Source organism: Rhodamnia argentea, chromosome 2, assembly GCF_020921035.1.
Source record: "Rhodamnia argentea isolate NSW1041297 chromosome 2, ASM2092103v1, whole genome shotgun sequence".
NCBI lineage: Eukaryota > Viridiplantae > Streptophyta > Magnoliopsida > Myrtales > Myrtaceae > Rhodamnia > Rhodamnia argentea.
Window position 1 is genome coordinate 10,293,544 of NC_063151.1, and position 20,612 is coordinate 10,314,155.

The window sequence follows — 20,612 nt, forward strand, 5'->3', positions numbered from 1 at the left end:
CACAAATTTGACAAGTTTTAGGATTTGATTATTCCGTTTGAAAGTTTTAGGACTCAATTGCATTTTCCTGACAAGTTTTAAAACTTCCAACGCACTTACCCATACAACCCAATACTGAATACATACCCATGAGCACTTTCACTTGCATATGTGCACCTTCCAAGGACTATGATGTATCCATGTACAGCATGATGACTTCTTTTGCTACTCCCATCAATGTCTATATTCCCATGCGCTTGTGAGGCACAGGCACAAAACAAGGGGGGGCACCACATGATTGCTATTCACAGAGAAAGAGAAAGAGAGAAGAGAGAGAGAGAGACTGCTTTTGGTGATTTGGATCTAATAAGCTGAGCTTGATTTCAAGTTTGGAAATTCATAAATGGATAAAGAAAGATTAATTGGGCCAGCAAAGGACACCAATATGACCCAAACACAGTTTTTTTTTTTTTTCTCAAGGAATTGTGGTGGAGATGGGTGTTAGTGTTGGCATAATTAATTCAATCATGAGGGGCTGAAAAAGGGCAGCACAAGGCGTGCCTCAATCGAAAGTTTCTGTTTCAATCAAATGGGTGGCCCAAACATGATTTTTGAGGGATGTGGATGCCCTTGTTGCCCAACTAAGTCTTTCCAGTATCTTTTACATATTACACCTATGTGGAACATCTATTGGTTACTCTCGCTTGCTAGGACTCTCTTCTCGTAGCTTGTAGCTTATAAGTCCACATATGTCAGGAATGTGGCTAACAATGTGAACTATTTCCATAAAAAATGATCAATTATGTCAGTTATAAAGATGAACGGTATAGAAAATATTTCGATCCTTCACAAAAATATTTGAATATTAGTTGTTGTCAATAGTAAAAATATTTTTTAGTGACTGCTTAATTCAAGCGATTAATTTTAGGAAAAATATTATTCATATCATTCGTTTTTTGTGAAGCAAATGAAACTTAAGTTTCTTTCCGTTTTTCTTCTTTTTCTTATTTTCTTCTTTTGATTCTACCCTTTTGGGCACCTACTTCTAAGTCTCCTATGCCAGGAGGATTACCCGCTTTAACATAACAACATTACTTAAAATTCACCATGCCTTGGCCTCGAGGTTCTTGGTATGGTCATAATGAACAAGGCTATGATTAAGGAAGTCTCATATCATGGCATTTTGAAATGATCATATTCTTATCATTCTATTTGCATTGAGAGACCTTGTACATATTAGGATGTGGTCTATGCTCCCCATTGATAGGAAGGCATAGCGGCTGCGGGACTCCAGACGGCTTTCATAATTTGACCCCATATTTTATTGTTTATTTAGTTTTATACCCATGAATAGCTATTGTTATATATAGTAATTTTCTCTTTTAATTGAGAGCTGTAATAGAAAGTTTGAGTATTAATTATAGTGGAATCATCTGTTGAATGCGACCTTAATTTAAGAATGAATCGGGATAAATCTCATGTCTCGATTTTTTTTCTCGCTTTTATTTTTTATTTGATTGTGTTCATACATCTAATCGCATCGGTGTGATGCTATTCTTTTGCCTCTCCATGTCCATAGCTTACCGTGCGTGTGGAACCAAAAGATCTGAGCTTAGGATCCTCTCGTGCATCTGTGCTTTAGAAATGTGGGAGCGTCAACATCGTCGGCGAACGAAAAGTTCCAGACAGAAATGACCGGAGGAGTCTCGTCAGTCGTCACTGCCTCTTTCCCTCCCTCGCCTGCTCGTGCACTGGTCTTCAGCTCTTGCCTCGCTCGCTCGCGTCGGACATCCCATCCGGTCTCCCTCTGTCGCCCACTTCCACCCCCCCCTGAAACCGAAAACTCTTTTCAAAAGGTTGCAAACCCTTTTCGCCCTTTTTGTGATTGTGTCTTCCCCCCTCGTTTCTGCCCCCCGATCATTAGAGAGACCTGACCTAACCTTGGAGTCTTTCGCCTAATTTAGGAACCACCCAATTGATTCTGAAGCTTTTCATCGCGCAATCTTGAAGAAAAATTGAAATTATGTTTTAAAAAATAACTTCGTATGTTTCTTTAAACAGGCACGACTATTGAAAGAGTTGCTTAGATCGCTCGTATCAATGTAGACTTGAAAGGAGAGGGAGGGGGTGGTTCATGCCTACTCACTTGAACAAGATAATGGCGATGATCCTATCACATGAATACATGATTCCTGAGTGTCAATTTGATGCCATCTTTAGGTTTGGTCTTTTCAATCTCAGAAACCGGATAACTCGAATTGAAAAAAGTTACAAGATCCTCAAGTGTCGTCCGTTGAAGGCTCGCCTCGTGTTGCAACTCCGAAATGGAACCAGGCTCGAACTTCCCTTCCGGCCACCGGTATCGGCGTGTCGCCCCCTCCGAAGAGTTCCCGAGATTGGGCCCACAGAAAGGCCCCTCGTGGGCAGAATTATTGCCCACGATTCCTCGGCCCACTTTAGCACTCTTTTCCCCATAGTGATAGGCTTTACACCTTTTAATTCCCTCGCCCTCCCGCTTATTTATAACCATCTCTCTGTCTTCCATCGTCTTCACAACTTCCCAAGTGCAGAATCAGCGAGAATCAGCTCCCCATTTCCATCGACACCATGAGAATGATCGACTTGGGCAGCCAAACGGGGCCCCTCCACGTCATCGACACCGCCACCTCCGTCGACTGCGGCCGCGACGTCCGCCTCCGCCGCTCCCTCCGCTCACTCGTCGAGTGCGTCGTCCCCTGCTGCTGCGGCTTCCAGCCCTCCCCCTCCCCCGACTCCGACTCCGACTCCCTCAGCGTCTCCGCCGAGTCCTCCACCCACTGCTCCTCCCTCGTCACCGGCACCTTCTTCGGCTACCGCCGCGGCCGCGTCAGCTTCTGCCTCCAGGACGACTCCCGCGCCTCGCCCCTCCTCCTCCTCGAGTTCGCCGTCCCGACCTCCTACCTCGCCCGCGAGATGCGCCATGGGCTCCTCCGCATAGCGCTCGAGTGTGGCCGAAGGAAGGCGGAGGCGGCGGAGGACGAGGACCGGCGGGGGCGGCGAGGCGGAGGCGGCGGCGGCGGCTCTCTGTTCAGCGAGCCAGTCTGGTCGATGTACTGCAACGGGAGGAAGGTCGGGTTCGCCATGAGGAGGCGGATGACAGCGGGCGACGCGGCGGTGCTGAGGCTGATGAGGTCGGTCTCCGTCGGAGCGGGCGTCCTGCCGGTCGCAGCGAGGAGCGACAAGGGCAGCGGCGACGGAGATCTCTTGTATCTGCGGGCGAGTTTCGAGCGAGTGATTGGATCGGTGGACTCGGAGAGTTTTCATATGATCGATCCGGTGGGGAGTAATGGTCAGGAGCTCAGTATATTTCTTCTCAGGTCGTAACGCGTGTTACATAATTTGTAATTATTAAGTAGCTTAGTTTGAATTCTGTTCAAGCTTATGCTAAATTTAGAATTAAATGAATTTGGGATATACCCGAGAAGAATGGGAAAAGAAAACGTTCAATTGTTCATTTTTATTTTAGCTTTAGCTTCCAAATTATCTTTGATTATTCTCTTAAAATACGCAGTTTAAAAAAAAAATCGATTCCCATGCATTATTACTATTATTTGAGATGGAACTAGGTAAAGGGAAGTCGTTACGCTAGATCTTCGGGTCAGGCATAACTTGTAGGTAGCTTTAAGTCACGGGGCGAGCGGAGTCATAGCTAAATGCCCTTATTTAAGCCTATTCGAGTTGATTTTCGAAATCATTTGACTCGATCAGCCCGTGAACACTATACAGTCATATAGGGATTTCAGCCGGTAATTCTCAACCGGAGCCCTAGTAAAAGCAAGTCTTCATAGGGTAATTGTCATCACTTATGGACTCAGTTTTAATGAAGTTAGTAGGCTTTTTAAGGAGCAATTTATTCTCTTCGGTAGAAAAATCCCATCATTCTGTAAGCAATACTGAAAAGCCTTTAAAATCGATTGTGGAGGATTCAAAATGAAACTCGACCAGGGGAAGCAACTATCGACATTTAAAATTGACTTGTCCGAATCAACCACAGAACTCGATTCATTCCGAAACATCGGAGATCAAAACTTTGGTGAAAGAATTTTCATCGCGGATCATATCCGGCGAAATAGGAAGGTGTCCCCATTTTGGGCGTCACACATCAAGTGGATGGAGATGGATCAGAGCCCCTGTTGGGTTCCTCTTAACTCCTATTTTTGCTGTATCCGCAGTGGAAGCCTATGGCGCGAAGATATTCCCTCCCACAGTTCAGAAGAATCGACCATTTTCCATGACCGCATCGAAAGATGACAACATAAAAGTGACAAACGATCACAAGGTCTCGTCTTGCAGCAAGCTCAGCTCAGCTGTCTGGGGGCAACACCCATGTCCCCACCACACGAGGGGCAAAAATCTCTCAAAAGATTCCATTGAAGTTAGCAATTGTCGATTCTTTCTGTCTCCAACTTCCGATCTCGCCCCAACTTTACCGATAATAACCAAGCGAGTCGATTAAACGAAACGATTCTATAGTCTCCGCAAACTGAAAGTAAACCGCAATCCTCTAAACATTTTACCATCGAGACTGAGAACGGATGGACGAACGTTGCACCTTGAAGAGATCGTAAAGATTGAAGAATATACCACGCCCCACTATTCAAAACGACCCGATTTTTTGTTGAATTGTAGGCACAATTCATTGAATCATCGCATAGTTGTATCATGTATGTGACCACCTCTTAATTTTTTTCCTTTTTTTTTTTTTTTTTTTTTTTGGGTGTGAACTCAGGCCCATCAAAAAGCTCAGAGGTCATGTTCATGGGCTCAATAGTTGACTGGTCCTTGAAACAATAATGGTGTATAAAAAGACGGGAGCTTGAAGTTGAACTTAGATGCATGGTGACCATGACATCCAACAACGTCCAATATCCAACATCCAACTTGTGGTTGCCTCCCTCTTTTAGGCTTTTGTCTCGATTTCCCTACAATTGAGGGACCTAGATTTCTTGTCATTGCCCACAATCCAATAACGACATCAACTTTATCGGACAAAGTCTCAAGATACTTCTTCTACAATCAAAGGAGAATGCTTTCCTAACAACCTAACAGTACCGTCAGTTTTTTTTTTTATCATATATCCACACATCATCACCGCGTATTTTGCATAAAACACTCATTAACTGGAATATTATGGGGTTAAAAATAATGATACAACCTGCCGACTGTCGGGCTACTAACTTCCATAATCAAATATACAATTCTCAATATACTTGATCGTTTTCATCGGACGCACGATTAATGCTTTAGAAATCGAAATTTTTATTTACTAAGTGCATTTAACGAGTGTTCTAGAAAAAAAAGAATTCATTGACAAGACGCGACGATAACAATTCAAGAAATGGGACTTTGGGATGACAAGAGCATGCTCATGAAAGGACATGCACACGAGCATTAGCCCTAATTCTTCCCACTCAATTTTGGCTCCACCACCCACTCCCCTCCTTTGTTTTTTTTTCCTCCTTTTTTGCATTTGTCCCGTTCTTTGATTCACCCGTGCACAACTAGACAAGGGAAAAAAGCATGCTCCCCCTTTCTTTTTCTTATCGATTGGAAACCCCGAATTGGATTGATCTACGCCGATTAGTTCTATTCATGATCCGGACGTGAACACATGTGTTTTGTGTAACATCTCCTTTCAGTCGGATTCTTGAGTTCCGTTCATCTAAATTTGATAATAATGAATGGACTAACATATCTCATTCATTCTTTGTGAACGACTAACGAGTAATGTATAAAGAGAATCTTCTCTAGTTTTCAGTTGTCCTAGTGTGTAGCAATTGAAAAGGGCCCTCTTTTTATTTCATTTTACTATTCATCGTCCGACCAATTGGACCTCGCCATACTTCAAACATAGCTTCACTTCAAGAAATTAAGTAGAGAATACAATTAAACCATTAGAGAACGATGCCGCATGTATTTTATATATTGAAAGTGCTTGGTTACGGACAAGTTAGCACTGGGGCTCTTTGCACTTTGTTGATAAGCCAGGCCCGAGGCGACAGGCCATGCGATTCAAGAAAGAGGTGCACCAAGTATTTCGGGCTTTTAATTCGTTAGACCACTCATCAATCCATCAACCTATTTGGGCTGCCTTTCTTATTTTGAAAACACAAGTTCTTACTCATATTGACCCCGAAAAAATAGACCCAAAAAAAAAAAAAAAAATTAGACAAGTGGGATTGTTTCTAATTAGGGATTGCATAGCCGAGGGAAGATTCTCAATTTTGACTTGTGTTAGGCAGATATGCTAATGGAACCAACTTGTTGCTACAAGATAAGCCATCCAAGTGAAACTTATAAACACAGTAAATGTTGGTGCGAGAAATATCGAGACGTGCCGATATCCCTCTTCATGCGGAAATCGCCTGCATTAACGGAAGGCAAGGAGGTTGTAATTGGAAGCAGAGACTATATCCACTTCATCTTAATTTAGGTGAGTTAAGTGTGTGTGAGATGTGATTCAAGATTTTTCGGAATTTTCATGCTCCGTCGTTGCTCTAACTCATAGGTGCTTGGGGCCTTGACATGTACAGCCTCGGTTCGACTTGACTTATGTAAGACTTTTGTCGATGTGTTCTTTTCTTTTTGCGAGATGACATGCCTAAATCTATCGCTCAAGTTGTCCTTGCTCTCTGCATCAGCTATGTGCAGCAGTTTGCAGAGTTTAGTGCTCATGTAATCCATAGCATATTAGCCTATAATAAAGCTCGTTGTAGGGTTTGGATCCTCGCAGCATATCGACTTGCGTATCGTGTGTAGGCAAGTCTCATGGACAGGAGGTTTTCAAGGCCCGATGAACCGCGGAAATAGCCTAGATGAATGGGCTAGCCTTGAAGCTCATTAGTGTCTAGGGTTTCATATGTAAATATTCTCAACGGTGTTACGTGAAATGTATTATAATTTTATTTTAGAGAACTCTTGTACTTTATCGGGTTAGTTGGTAAATAGGGAGATAACGTCTCCACAATTAGATTAACGGGTAGCCTACGATTGTAATTAGAGGGACTTAAGCAAATATAGATGCCTCATTTCCTTCATTTGGATCAACCCACGATCCCAACAAAGACGCGCAATAGAAGCATTCTTTCCCCGATACACTCCTCTTTCCCTCTATGATCCGATGCTCAAGTAAGCGAGCGAGCGAGCGATAGTTTGAGGGGAAAGCTAATCTTAGCTGACTCTAGTAAGGGGCGAACGAGTCAAATGAAGCCTAAATGTTGGATGGTAGTGATCTCAAGTGTCGGCCCCTCGACACAAGCATCATTCTTCTTGTTTTTTTTTTTTCCTTGTCACAAAGTGAGCCAAAGTCCATATCTCATCTTTGTATTTTAAATGAACGAAAACCACTTTTTAGAGTTTAGAATCATTACAAGAACCCAGGCTCAGATCATTTCTACTCAAGACAAGGTCCACTGTGGCTATTATAAAAAGACAACAATGCTAGTTCCACTTCGTTTCCGAAAGCAAAGAGAGAGAGAGAGAGAGAGAGACAGAGAGGTTGATTGGTCCATGAGGTGAATGAAGTAGGTGAGGGTACCATGAAATCAATTCAGCTAATTCAAATATTATCTTTTGTACCTTATTTATTGCCCGAACCTGAGCCGTCAACTGTTCTGGAATCCAGTTCATTGGTCACGTACGTGAAAGTTTATCATAAATTCATGGGCCATGGCGATTGCAAAACCCTAGCTACTCCTCTGTGGTTTCCACATCTGACAGCACTCGAATTTTTTTGCTTTCATTTTCCATGCGAGCATGAAAATGGCAGGGACAAAAATCTTAAGCAAAATCACACAAATTGTTTCTCGAACTTTGATCTGATATACAACATGATATCTAAACTTTTAATTTATTTAGTGTGATCCCTTGACTTTTGGTACATGTTCAATTTAGTTCATGAGTTAAATAATCTAGAGATATGGTTGAATCTAGAGATATAGTAATTCAAGAAGTACTCGGGTTGAACAAATTAAAATGCAAGAACCACACTGCACATTAGGTTAAAGTTCAAGGACTACATTAAAAAAAATAAAATTCAAGGATCATATTGCACACTAGGCCAAAGTTCAAAGAACATTTGCGTAATTATCCCTAAATTTTAAGATTAAGGGTGATTACAAAAGAGGCATATATATTAATTCTTTTTAGCAAAATTAGTAAGGGAGTTTGTTAATGAGTATCCCGATACATTAAAATGAAAATAATTTGTCATCGAAACTTAGCCATATTTAGGACTGTTCCCGTGTTGTGCTGTGCGAAATTGGCACTTTAAAATTTGAAACTATTCCAAACTGAACATACTAAACGAGGGCTCCAAAGGTACTCCTTAATAGAATCAAATCAATAAATAGGTTTTTGTTCTTTTTAGTACGTGAACAAATGTATATCTTGTAGTGAAAGCGACTACCTCAACCAAGTAAACGTTTGATGGCCTTCACAAAGAAATTGCAAAAAAAAAAAAAAATTGAAAGGGGGCAGCAAAAAGACAAAAAACTCTATGAAATTAATAAATGTGGAACCAATGCAAAATCATGAGTCACCAAACTTATGTTGGTCCGCATTGATAAAGCTCCCAATTACACGAAAAATCAAATAAAAAATAAATTGACTAGGGTCCCAAGTTTTGAGGTCCAAAGGAATGCCCCGATTTGGATGACAAGCGTGGGCATCCCCCCTAAATAAATAAGGCTGGTTTGGTTCTTTGTACTGAAATCGTACTCATAAATGCAATCCACAAGAAAACGCGTTGTTGGTGGACCAAAATCAACCGCATACTTGGCCTCTCATTCTAACCTTGAGCTATTAGGGAATTGCCTCTGTGACCGCTCTTCCCATTTAGGAAAAGGGAAGTTGGGGGTTCGAATCCCGACCTTCAAGGCGGAGTAGGGTGAAGACGCGCGAGGAGGGGCCAGGGTTTCACAACCTCCACACGGTATATAGCTCACACAGTGTGGCTTGTATAGAAAAATAAGATAAAATAGAACCGGACCAAAAAAAATATATATATATAACCTTGATTTTCCCCAACAAAAAAAAAAAATCTTTGATTTTCGACCCAAAAAGGAAGAGAAAAAAAAAAAAACCTTGATTTGGACTCTTTCGCTATGATTAGCTAGCCTCGAGAACAATTAACCCGCTATCGTGTAGTTTATGAGAAGATGAAGGCATCGAGCAGTACGGTCCGAAATCTAGATGGACTAAGCAGATATGTCTCGGACCGAAAATTCTTTAATGAGCATGAGATCCTTATGACAAAGATAAGAGGAAATAGCTGTATCGATTGCAAACCAACCCCCTCCTAAAAAAAATAAAAAAATCCTTTTAACCTACAATGGAAATTGTACGATAATTACTAATTTTCTAACCATGCCCCGTCACCAATAAATAGCCATATCCTCGGTGAATAAATGATTACGGGGAAATTTACATTTCCGTCCATTTTTACCGTTTCAACCAAATGACTTTCCCATTTAACGAAAAAAGGGCAAAAAAACAAAAAACAAAAAGAAGACATTTTTAAAGAATCGTACATGACCACAAATGCCGGTCATTTTATTTTTTCAATTGACTTTCTCACTTAAAGAAAAAAGAAAATAAAAAAAAAATACATTATTAACAAATGATCGCAAATGCCTTTTTTACGATAAATATACCATACATCGGATGTTAAAACCAGAAAAGTTAAAAGTAAAAAAATACTTTAAATATCGCCCCGCATAACCAGCGTCAAATATTCAGGCATAAAGGAAACTCAAAGCAATGTCACTTTTGAACTTACATTCATTAGCATCTTGCAAAGTATATCAATACATTGATGGCGTCCTTTAAGAAAAATTCCATCATGCGGAAATAATAATAATAATAAAAAGAAGAAGAATAAGAAATCTGACACTGGGCCTTGGCCCAGATCTGGTGGGCCTCAGATCTGGCGATGGCGCGAGCGAATCTACTCCCCGCGCTTACCTTTACCGCCATTAAATGCCGTTATGCTCATGGGTGTCCCCCGCCCAACACTCTCCACGTACAATAATAGGAATAGCAAATAATAATCTTTATCATCAGAATTTCAAAAAAAAAAAAAAAAAACTATTTTTTTTTGAGAAATTAATAAACAACTGAATTGACTATATTGCCCCTCTCTCCTACCTCCTCCTCCTCCTCCTCGTCCTCCTCCTCGTCATTACAATTTACAAATGGGAGTCAGATCAGAGCATCTATTGGTCCCGTCATCATTACCTGCAGGCTGACCACCCCTCCTCGCAAAAGCCAAGGCCCCGATTAATATTATATTTGTTTCCCTCACTCTTCTTCACGGGGGTTTTTATATATAAAAGATATGTAATTGTCTTCTTTATTTCCCATCAGGCGTGTTTTGTCGGCAGTTCTTACAGTGTCTGTCTATTTTAGTCGTAGAATTCAGTTAACATGTCGTTTTCCTTGTCTCGCGAATTGCCTTTTTAACGGGAATTACAGCAGGGCGGGGCCTTGGGAAACCTCTCCATCGCCTCGGCTTCGAACTCAATAACGGGGATCGCGGAAACTTGTTAATCGCATTAAGAACGTTGATATCCTTATTATTCTCAATGTACTGATTATGCATAAACACGAGAGATTGCACGTCGAAAGTTGCAGACTTGTCCTAATTGAATTCCTAAAAGGGTCTCCCGAGAGCACTCGGGTTTCCGAAACCCATCCGGATATATTCCTCAATAAGTGCAGACACTTCATGAAACACGACCCTATTGAGTGTCGAGGAGGGTCGCTGGTCCGGCTTTGTTGGTATTAATTTTCGGGGACCATGAACAAAGGGGCTGGAACAAATTATTCAGGAACCGAGAAATTCAATGTTGGACACTGCCGCCCCCTCCTTCTTTCGTTTTTCCATACCTGTCGGGTCCTTTTGCCAGTGAAAAAGAAGATGGAAAAGATTGGAGTGCTGAGGAAGCTGGGAAGTGGACATAGAATCTCATCGTCTTTGGAAGCCAAAAAAGTCATATGAACTTTCCTTCTCCCTTTCCCACAGTAATAAACAGCACTTTTACAAAATCCAAGTCCTAGCACTTCCGGTTTGAGATTTGACTCCACACCAACCCAACTTCTGCAGGACAGTAACTGTTCTTCTTCTGCAGAAAACAGAAGTTGAAATTTTTTTTACCCGGGATCGAAGTTTGGGTCGTGGCTCTGTGAAGGGTGAGTGAAGAAGAGTGGCTTGTGACAGTGAGGATACTTCAGCCATGGGGAATTGCATTTAGGAATTCAAGGCCACTCTCGATCTACTCTCTGAGCCCCAAGCATTTAATGCCCAAAATACAGGTGTCAAAAAAATAATGCGCTTGATGCCCTTTTTTTTTTTTTTTTCAGTTCCTTCCCTCCCTCACCTCCCATAATACCCAATAACCACTTTAGAAGAAGTGGATTCTGGTAAGTGATGAAAGATGAGCATCTGGTCAATTCTTCTTCTCCAAGTTTTAGCACCCTTTTCTTCACTCAAGAGATTATCATTTGAAGTTTTTTTTTGGCTGTTTTAATTCAAGTAGTGTTATTTTATGGGCTTGCATTGAGATTGAGTTCACTGTAGCTGATTAATGTTGTTTGTTTGTTTTTGCTGCGGAAGAAGACTCGAGTAGTTTTCTCTGTACATCGTCTCTGTTCTTGTTCATTGAGCGAAATTTTTTTTTGCATGAGGGGGTTTGCAAGTGGAGGTAGGCAGAACCAAAAAGTACTTGCTCTTTTTTGCTCTCTCTCTCTCTTTCTCTCTCTCTCTCTCTCTCTGCAAGTCGTAATCATGAACTGCTTACTTTCCACCACCTAATCTAATGAGCATTTGGGTTTTGTTGAATTGAATTATGGTCTTTTCTCAAACAGTCGCACTTGCTCTCCTCATGACTCATCATTATTGTTGTCCTAATGCCCCATTCAACATCTCCTCCACCTCTCTCTGTTTTCCTTGTCCCTACTCGTAGAGATTGTGTGGGATTTTGATCTTGAGATGCCTTCTTAAACAAACCCATCTTCTTCTTTTTCATTTTTTTCCCTTCTCCCTCTTTCCGGAGGAAACAGAGCACACCCACTTTCATATCTTGAAGTGGGCCGGTCGTCTGCTCGATAAAAATCTTCTCTTGGCATATGTCATTTTAAAATCTTGGAGGGTTTGGTTGTTGAATGGCATTCGTGCATTTGGTGAGTGCTTGTTCGAATTGCTACCTGGACACCCATTTCTTGATGTAGAACTAGCAATGTCAGCTTGTTTGACTTCACATTGTTTTCATTATCTTCTTCTTCTTCCTCTTGCTCATGCTCAAGCGGGTGACATTATATATTCAGGACCTGAAGGAGTGTTTCTGTGAGGTCTCAAGTCGTTGACAATGAGTGAGCTCAAGCTTCAAGTCTTCACTTTTAGCAGCTAACGAGGTAACGACCTTCAGAGTTGAAGCTGTGATCTTCCTTTTCCTATCTTCCTTTCTGTTTACTTTTTCCAGCTCCACAGCTGTTGGTTCAACATTTTCTCTGATTTTGATAGGACGATCAAACACGAAATAGAATGATGCTGGGCGTGAATTGCAGGACTTCCTCTTCTTCCTTCCTCTCTCCTTCACATCTCAGTTCACCAAGGTTAGATTTTTAGAAAAGGATTTACGGGGTCAGACGCATCTGTTTTCATTCATGACCTTCACGTGGGAGGCTGACTGATAGCCCATTGCAGTGCCGGTGAAAACGGGCTTTACAGGAATATACTGAACGCATCGCCGAGACTCTTTTCCACTTCTAATTTTGTGAGTAATCTGCACATTTTTTTGTTTCTATGCACGTCCATGCCAGAATATGTGCTCTGAGTTTTCCTTTTCTTGATTTGTCCATGAGAGTATTTAGTTTGTAAGCTCCAGTCAATTGTCAGAGTGCATATTCTGGCAACAGGTCGAACTCAGTCACCGGAACAGAATAATAAGTCTCACTTTTGAAAAAAATTTGCAGTTGACTGTGCGAGTTCAAACAGTAGTTGATTTCTCATGATGCTGCTCAACCTTAGTGGTCTATCCTAATCGGCTTTATAAAGATCAGATGATGCTAATTGAGTTTGGATTTCAAACTAGTGTTTGCCGGCTGAAACCGCTCCAGTTTTCATCCCTTACATGCGGATTGGGCAATCTCGGGTTTGTTTTACCTCGAATAGACCTGAGAGCAATTCCATCATGGAGTTTTGAGACTCATGACATGTTGGTTCGCGTTGCTATTAAAGCTAACCCTTTGAGCTGAAGTCACGCCACTTAAATTTTCGCGCTCTCTGCTTGGCCACTAAAATGATTCCCGAGCATAAGTACTATGGATACCTACCTTATTTAGCATGATCAACAATGCATTTTTTATATCAATTCTTTCACCTGCTAGTCGAGAACCCTGCCGTTTGCCTTGGTTGCTACATCTTGGCTTCTGTTTATTGATCTAGCATTACAATTATTGCATTTTCAATTGCAAGACCCAATAACATCCGCGAGAGTTGAGACTTTACAAAGGGTATGATTAAAACAGAACCTCTATTTGTAAATCACTTTGCTGAGTCTTTTTGACCCAGATTATGCAATTGGAGAGGACTTCAGCTGAACAAACTTCCATCTATCAGGATGCTGAAAAGATAGTCAACTGTGATTCTGTACAATATATTCCTTCCAATGGCACTCCATCGCATAAGGTTCTCGTTCTATCCTCCTTTAATTACATGAATTCATTTGTCAACTGGTATAGTATACTAGTTATTGTAATTTGTACTTGTCGTTAATAGTCTCTGCAACTACATATAAGTAAAACGTAGTGAACAGTGGAGTAAACTGTCTTTAGAATGTACAAAGACTTTACTCTGTCGATCGTCTTAATCTGTTTACGCGGATACTTTACCAACCCACATCTGGATTTGTACTGCAGTCCACTGTGGAACTACAGAAGGAGATTGCCACACTTGAGGTTGAAATTATGCACTTGGAGAGTCATCTTCTTTCGCTCTATAGGACGGCTTTTCGAGAGCACACGTCCACTCTAGCAAAAGTCTCGGAAACAAAGTTGCAGAGCAAGACTAGGTCACCATCACGGAAAGTGCCTAGTGGACTCAAGCAGAGAGCGGAGCCACACGTTAGGCGAAATGGCCTCCTGCGTAGTTTCCAATCTTCCCCAGCACATTGCTGGGCTTCTTCAGATAATCAGAGCTGCACTTCAAGTTCTAAAGCAATATCTGTGCGGGTGAGCATTCAAGTCGCTCTTTTGCATTCAACTTTTACAACCACTCGTATAGACGTCTCTTCTGTATCGTTCATATATGGGAGAATGATTTTGCAGGACCACAAAAATGCCGATTTCGGTCATAGGAGCCTCGCAGATCACCTTGGAGCCAAAGACATCTCTCTCAAAACTCCAGAGAGACTCTCTGAGGATATAGTGAGATGCATATCTTCAATCTACTGCAAGCTTGCGGATCCCACTCACATTCAAATTGGCTCATCTGCTTCACCAACTTCTTCCTTGTCCTCCTCGAGCATATTTTCTTCTCATAACCACAGAGATAGTTGGAGCCCATCTCGGAATGAGGAGATTTCGGTGCATCAACTTCGGGGATTGAGAGAGGAGAGTGGGAGATATGGCGATATGGTAGAAGTTCTCAAGATATGTTTGGATGATAACAGTTTCAAGTTTGCCGCTACGATGCTGCAAAAGTTCAGGTGGTTCATGGCTAAAAAAATAATAATGAGATAATAGCATGGCTTTGACTTCAGGCACCAAGCATGTCCCAAATCTTTGAATCCAGTCATACTGTATCTCTGCACATATTGTGTTGAGAAAATTGGTGATTTTTTTTCTGATTTATCCATGTTCCAACCAACTCAGGTCATTGGTTCGTTGTCTTGAGGACATTGACCCGAGAAAGATGAAGCGCGAGGAGAAACTTGCTTTCTGGATCAACATTCACAATGCCCTAGTGATGCATGTATTGCCCTTCCTTGTAATTGTTTGCTTCACCGTACAATAGAGATACAATTTGAGATGACACTAATTTTTGACTCATGACTTAGCAATTAGATTACTTTCCTTTATCTTATTGACTGCCGAACTAACTGGGTTAATCTTGAACACATTACTGACTGTCTTTGGTATGTCTCTTGCAGGCTTATTTAGCTTATGGAACGGGAGGTCGTGTGAAGAGCCCCACTATAATGAAGGTGAGATTGTGCTCCAGAGTTTTGTCAGGGGGAATGGTGCCTTAATTTTATATATCGTCATCGTAGTTTTCATTTTTCAGGCGGCTTATAATGTGGGTGGACATTGCATTAATGCCTATATCATACAAAGCGCAATTTTAGGATGTCGATCAAGTCACTCGGCACCGGTATGATTTCCTAACATCAGCCTATCCATTCGTTTTCGTTCGATGTAGATATGAATAGTTATTTGCTTCCGAGAACTCCTTTCAAGCACAGTAACATGAAAACTCCTAACTTTTATTTGTGAATTCAGTGGCTACAAACGCTGTTTACTCCGGGAAGAAAGTACAAGCCAGGCATTAGCGGACATCTCTATGCTTTGGAATATCCCGAGCAGCTTGTTCATTTTGCACTTTGCTCCGGGGCATATTCCGACCCACCGGTATCATGATTTGCTCTCTTATGAAGTAGTATGATTCAGTACTTTAGTAGATCGTAACACTAGTCACTATGATCGCAGGTTCGAGTTTATACAGCAAAAAGTATATTCTTGGATTTAAAACTGGCTAAAGAGGATTTTATTCAAGCAAATGTCTACATCCACAAGGAATCGAAGATCTTCCTCCCGAGAATCCTCTATTACTTCGCAAAAGACATGTCACTTACTATGCCCGGGCTGTTAGACGTGGTGAAAGAGTGCCTCTCGGAAGGCCAGCAGCAAACTATTCAAAAGTGCATGAAGGGAAGGCTCGACAAGTATGTCAACTGGATGCCTCATAATTCGACCTTTCGGTACGTGATCCACCGAGAATTAGCCGGAGGAAGAGTGGCCATGTGATGAATGCCGGGACTGTATGTAACCCTTCAAAAGATTGATGTATTTGTTCTTAGTCTTTTGCCCAAAATAAGCCGTGAGCAGCAATTTGTACAGAGGTGTGAGGGTGCAAGATTCTTTTGGGAATTGAATTGGATTTGCTTTGAACCAAGACTATCATCAAGGGCACAATTCAATTGTTGTCTTTCCTAGAAATGTGTAAATCCAATGTAAATTTTGCGCTATGTATCTCGGGTTGATGTGCACAGACAACCTTTGAACCAGAATGTTCGCTCTTTCCTGTCAGATTCTCAATTCCTAGGAAGTAGGAACTCTTCACAGAAAATTCTGTCAGTCTAATCCAAAGTACTTAAACCTAGAAATACCTTTTGAGTCCAATGAAGTGGCTGTGCCATACACAGAAAATTGAACAATCACCCAACTTCTTTCCATGCTTATCTGTCTAGTCCCTATTATGTGTCTCCTGTTATGCCTCTCCAAAACAACTACTCCTGCACCAATCCAACTGTTGTTAAAACAATATCCCTGGAAAAACTGTTTAGCCAGGTTTTATTCTGAATAGAACCATTCCTGGTGCAATTTGATGGTGCAGAACGTTAGGCGGTTAAGCACCAACATGTGCAACAAGGTGATCATAGCGGAGACGCCAATGCTTCTTCGGTGTGCGGGCAATCAAGAAAATGTTGGCTCAAAAATGAATTACACGAAGAAAGGTGGGGGCGGTGCCTATTGGGAATCAGATGATAGAAACTCGTTTGAGGTGGTTTGAACATGTGAGACAAAGGCTTCTGGTTAATCCAGCGAGGAGATGGGATTATGAGGTGCGGAACCGGACTAAAGTAGAGGGAGACTAGAAATACGTCAGAGAAGACGCTATGAGAAGATATTGAGTTTCCAGATCTTTTAGATGATTTGATATAGAATCGAGCGCAAACAATACATATGAACCATATACAAAAGGAAAGTGTTGTGTAACCAGGTCCCTCTAGGATCTGCACGTCTCAAAAGGCTTCTAGAGCTCTCCGGCGTACCTGCACTTTCTCAAAATGCTCGGCAAAAATGGTACATTTTACTTTCGTCAGCTTGGATCTAATAAGCATGAATGCTTGTTTCTGCAGCTTTATGCTTTCATTTCGTTCTGCATCCCATTAGCATTTTCGTATCTTCGACTTGGCATTCTGCTTTTAACAGAACTAATCGGTGCACATCGTTTGAATTTCATGGCCAAGCCGTGAAGTATTTAAATCTTAGAAGCCTCAAAATTAAACTCTTAAGACAACAATCACAAAATCAGTCATTGGCATGCATGATAAATTTGAAACACATACAAATTCGTGCCGCACATTGTACTGAGCACTGAACATACTACCGTCCGGTCCTCTATTTTGAGAGAGAGGAGAGAGAGAGAGAGAGAGACTTTGTTCTTCTCTAAAATTTCAGTCACATTTTTCCACAATAGTTTCCTGTGTAATTTCGCAGTTACAAATAGGCATGTTATCAAGAAACTACACATTTGCCAAGCCGCATTAGCTTTTGATACACTGCAAATTAATAAAGATGCCCGCCTTCCGTTGTTGACTATCCGAAGAGAACATAACAGCAATTGCCTCAATATCGGATCTATGCAGCCAAAAAAGAAGACAAACACTGCCAATGTCAAAATGGCAAATGAAATATGCACTCACTCCCATCGGAAGGTACTACGATCTCAGCTCTACAAATCTCTGTCTCACAGCACGGACGAGGTCCATCTCCCCACAAGCGGCTAAACCTTCTACTACCTTTTGCCTTATGCCAATGTAAGGGATAAACCCTCTGCCCGTCATTGACATCACCACTTTTCCTGCTAAAACATGATTGTCGCACTCCAAACATCCCTCTACCAGCCTTTCATACGATTCAAATCCAAGAGGGTAATTTTCCCTCTCCAAGAACTCAATAGTCTCCACTGCCTTCCGAATCTCTTTTGTCGCACGCAACGTTGCTAGCATTTTTGCCACTGTATCTTGCCTAGGTGTCAACCCACCTTTCACCACCATCTGTTTCAACAACTCTACAGCATCAGGAGTCCTTCTGGAGGAGCACATTGCGCCGATTACTGCACCATAGCTATCGAAATCAGGAACACAACCAGCCTGAGTCATTCCCTTCAGGACTTTAATTGCTTCTCCTAATTGATCAACAGCACAAAGAGATGATATAACGTAATTGCACGTGCCCGAATCAGGACTGTACCCAATCGACCTCATATCTAACAAAATGTCAGCTACAGAACGAGACTGGGATATCTGTTCCAACCATGCGGAAGAGAGGAACAAACTGGCTTGGGGAACTGGAGTGCAGCCGGAGCGAAGGGTACGTTGAAGGATGCTAAGAGCAAGAGGAAAAGGATCAGGACTTTGAAGGGTGTAACAAAGGAGGCAGGTGTATGCAGTCCGCAGCCTAGAACGAGGTCTGAGAGGGACAAAACACCGTAAAATTTCATCTATTATTTGGGTTCTGTTGTTCGGGGGGATATCTGATAGAAAAGATAAGAGTTTCGGATTTTGGTCTTGGGAAGAATTGAGAAGGTCTGGTATATGCTGGTAGTTTTTGGTTTGAACTGCAGCTTTCAAGGTTCCCTCGAGACTTTGCAACGAAGAGACTGACCGTACCGGAGAAAAGTTGGAGACAAGGCTGCTAAAATGAAGAGAAAACCTGCACAGTTTCTTTGCTCCCACAATCATTTTCACTTCATACGAAACAATGAATTATAGTGGTTTCGTGTTACATGTGCCACAGCGGATAACCTGCAGAGGATTACCGTCTTAGATGTCTGAAAAGCCGCACACGCCACACACAGAAACAAATACATGCCCGCATGCTCGACCATACGACGACTGCTACATTATATAGACAAGAGCCAACATTAGTAATGACGACGGAGGAGAAAAAGAGAAGAACAATATTGCAGCCTTGGTCAATAAGGTCCGTCCGTACGCTCGCGCTCTGGAGCTACAGAAATATAATGGGACGAAATACGTGCGTATGGCAAGTCAAGATAGAATATGCAAACTCAATCTCTTTTCGGGTTCTCTTCCCTTCGTCTCTAGAAGCTAGGGTCCATGTTAGCAGATTGACAATAAGACTAAAAGCCCAGGACCACCCAATTCATGCACCTCTTACGGGACGTAACAAAAGAAAAAAGAATGCCCACCAAATCGGAAGCGGGGACGGACTGGGCACGAAGAGATTTACCGTTTCTTTTTCACAGGGGCATTTTGTCGAGCAGGTAATGCTCAACGACCCGGCGAAACTGAAGACAGACAGGACCACGCCACGGCAAGAGAAAAGGAAGTGAGAAGACAGAAAGGGATCAGGAGTTCACACTCGATTGGTTCGCCACGCGAGATAGAGATGCGAACCGTGGCAGCAAGCTGAACAAGTTGGGTACCTCTTTGCGGGCGGGCGGGCGGGCGGGCGGGCGAGGATCGAGTATATGTTCTTCATTTCGCTTCTCTTTCCCAACTCATTTGCGCGGGCGTCACATGCGGGTGCGCACGTGACACAGCCCAAAGTCTCGCACGTTCCATTTACCTGTCTGCTTGATCGTTGGTTCCGTGTGAAACATCGTAATCCCTAGAAATGTGTGATGGTTTCACGAAAAATCAATAATTTAAAAATATTTTTTTAAAAAAATTATTTTTATTAGAGAAAATTATCAATGAAAAATATTTTCATTGCCAATAAATTAATGGCTAATCTTTCATTGAGTTCACCAATTGATTAATTTTCGTAAGCGATATAAGAGATCGTTTGTTTAGGAAAACATCTTTTAAAATAAAACAAACCCCGATCCTTTCTAAAATAATCCTCAAACAAAATTTCCTCTAGATGAATGGCAGAAAAGGGTCTAATATTCAAAAAAATCTCTGACTTTAGTATATGTTCCTATTATATCATAATTTTTTTTATTTCATAAAAAAACCTCAAACTATTATTTTTATTTCAATTCTATCAGTCTAATAGCAAAAAAGAAAAAAAATATCAACTTTAGCATCTATCTCAATTATACTAAGTCGCTATACTTAATCTGTTTCATAACACTTACAGTTAAGAAAAAAAAAAAGAATTGGTTGCATGTCTCTCGATTCCCAAATTGCAGAACAATGACACAAATGTTCTTACTCAAGTCTCAACGCCAATTTCATTTTTCTTGCTTTACTTTTATCTCATCTCGTCTTTGCGTCTTCTTCTTTTTATTTAAAAGAAGATAGTATCAATTGCTAAACTAAGATACATAAAAAGTACATAGACTTCCACAGCAAATCAAATTGAAACAGAACAAAGTCCGGATTGCTACAAAACAAAGCCAAATCAAGAAAATAAGGAGGATCAATTGAGTACCAGCAAAGTTAAACATACTCTCGTTCCGCAAAAATCAACAAAAAGAACATATCGGCCGGTGCATATCAATATTCAATTAATCGTGTTATATCAAGTTCGAGGCCGTCTTCTCGGGAGTCGGTTCCCCCTCGATATGTTCAAAGAGAGCGGACCGGATCAGATCGGACCGGACCGGACCTATCGTATCG

The 20,612-nt window shown here is 41.5% G+C and overlaps 3 protein-coding genes across 5 annotated transcripts; 2 read left to right on the plus strand and 1 right to left on the minus strand.

The window, feature by feature from the left end:
* Positions 1–2,414: 2,414 nt before the first annotated feature.
* LOC115727361 (protein MIZU-KUSSEI 1-like) lies at positions 2,415–3,445 on the plus strand. The gene has a single exon (XM_030657575.2). It carries the CDS (start codon positions 2,587–2,589, stop codon positions 3,340–3,342), a length of 756 nt encoding a protein of 251 aa, XP_030513435.2. The 5' UTR covers positions 2,415–2,586; the 3' UTR covers positions 3,343–3,445.
* Positions 3,446–11,699: 8,254 nt separating this feature from the next.
* On the plus strand, positions 11,700–16,290 carry LOC115727353. Of its 2 annotated transcripts, XM_030657565.2 has the most exons (12): positions 11,700–12,198; positions 12,343–12,429; positions 12,539–12,630; positions 12,722–12,791; positions 13,589–13,705; positions 13,936–14,247; positions 14,344–14,723; positions 14,890–14,989; positions 15,168–15,221; positions 15,302–15,388; positions 15,517–15,645; positions 15,724–16,290. In XM_030657565.2, the coding sequence occupies exons 3-12, from the start codon at positions 12,560–12,562 to the stop codon at positions 16,039–16,041; spliced, it is 1,638 nt and encodes a 545-aa protein (XP_030513425.1). In that variant the 5' UTR covers positions 11,700–12,198; positions 12,343–12,429; positions 12,539–12,559; the 3' UTR covers positions 16,042–16,290. The 2 variants fall into 2 exon arrangements, with proteins under 2 accessions (XP_030513425.1, XP_030513427.1); XM_030657567.2 differs by having other exon boundaries at positions 11,700–12,429; positions 13,637–13,705.
* A 1,199-nt stretch (positions 16,291–17,489) lies between these two features.
* On the minus strand, positions 17,490–19,612 carry LOC115727360 (pentatricopeptide repeat-containing protein At1g06270). 2 transcript variants are annotated; one of them, XM_048275225.1, is made up of 2 exons: positions 19,284–19,612; positions 17,490–18,836 (listed from the first exon to the last, which is right to left on the minus strand). In XM_048275225.1, the coding sequence occupies exon 2, from the start codon at positions 18,762–18,764 to the stop codon at positions 17,739–17,741; it is 1,026 nt and encodes a 341-aa protein (XP_048131182.1). In that variant the 5' UTR covers positions 18,765–18,836; positions 19,284–19,612; the 3' UTR covers positions 17,490–17,738. The 2 variants fall into 2 exon arrangements, with proteins under 2 accessions (XP_048131182.1, XP_030513434.2); XM_030657574.2 differs by having other exon boundaries at positions 17,490–18,827; positions 19,276–19,612.
* Between the last annotated feature and the right edge of the window lie 1,000 nt (positions 19,613–20,612).

Coding starts and splice junctions, on each gene's coding strand:
- LOC115727361 (XM_030657575.2), top strand. CDS start 2,587: ATGAGAATGATCGACTTGGGCAGCCAAACGGGGCCCCTCCACGTCATC.
- LOC115727353 (XM_030657565.2), top strand. CDS start 12,560: ATGATGCTGGGCGTGAATTGCAGGACTTCCTCTTCTTCCTTCCTCTCT. Junction 12,631..12,721: donor TCACATCTCAGTTCACCAAG/GTTAGATTTTTA, acceptor AGCCCATTGCAG/TGCCGGTGAAAACGGGCTTT. Junction 13,706..13,935: donor ATGGCACTCCATCGCATAAG/GTTCTCGTTCTA, acceptor TTTGTACTGCAG/TCCACTGTGGAACTACAGAA.
- LOC115727360 (XM_048275225.1), bottom strand. CDS start 18,764: ATGATTGTGGGAGCAAAGAAACTGTGCAGGTTTTCTCTTCATTTTAGC.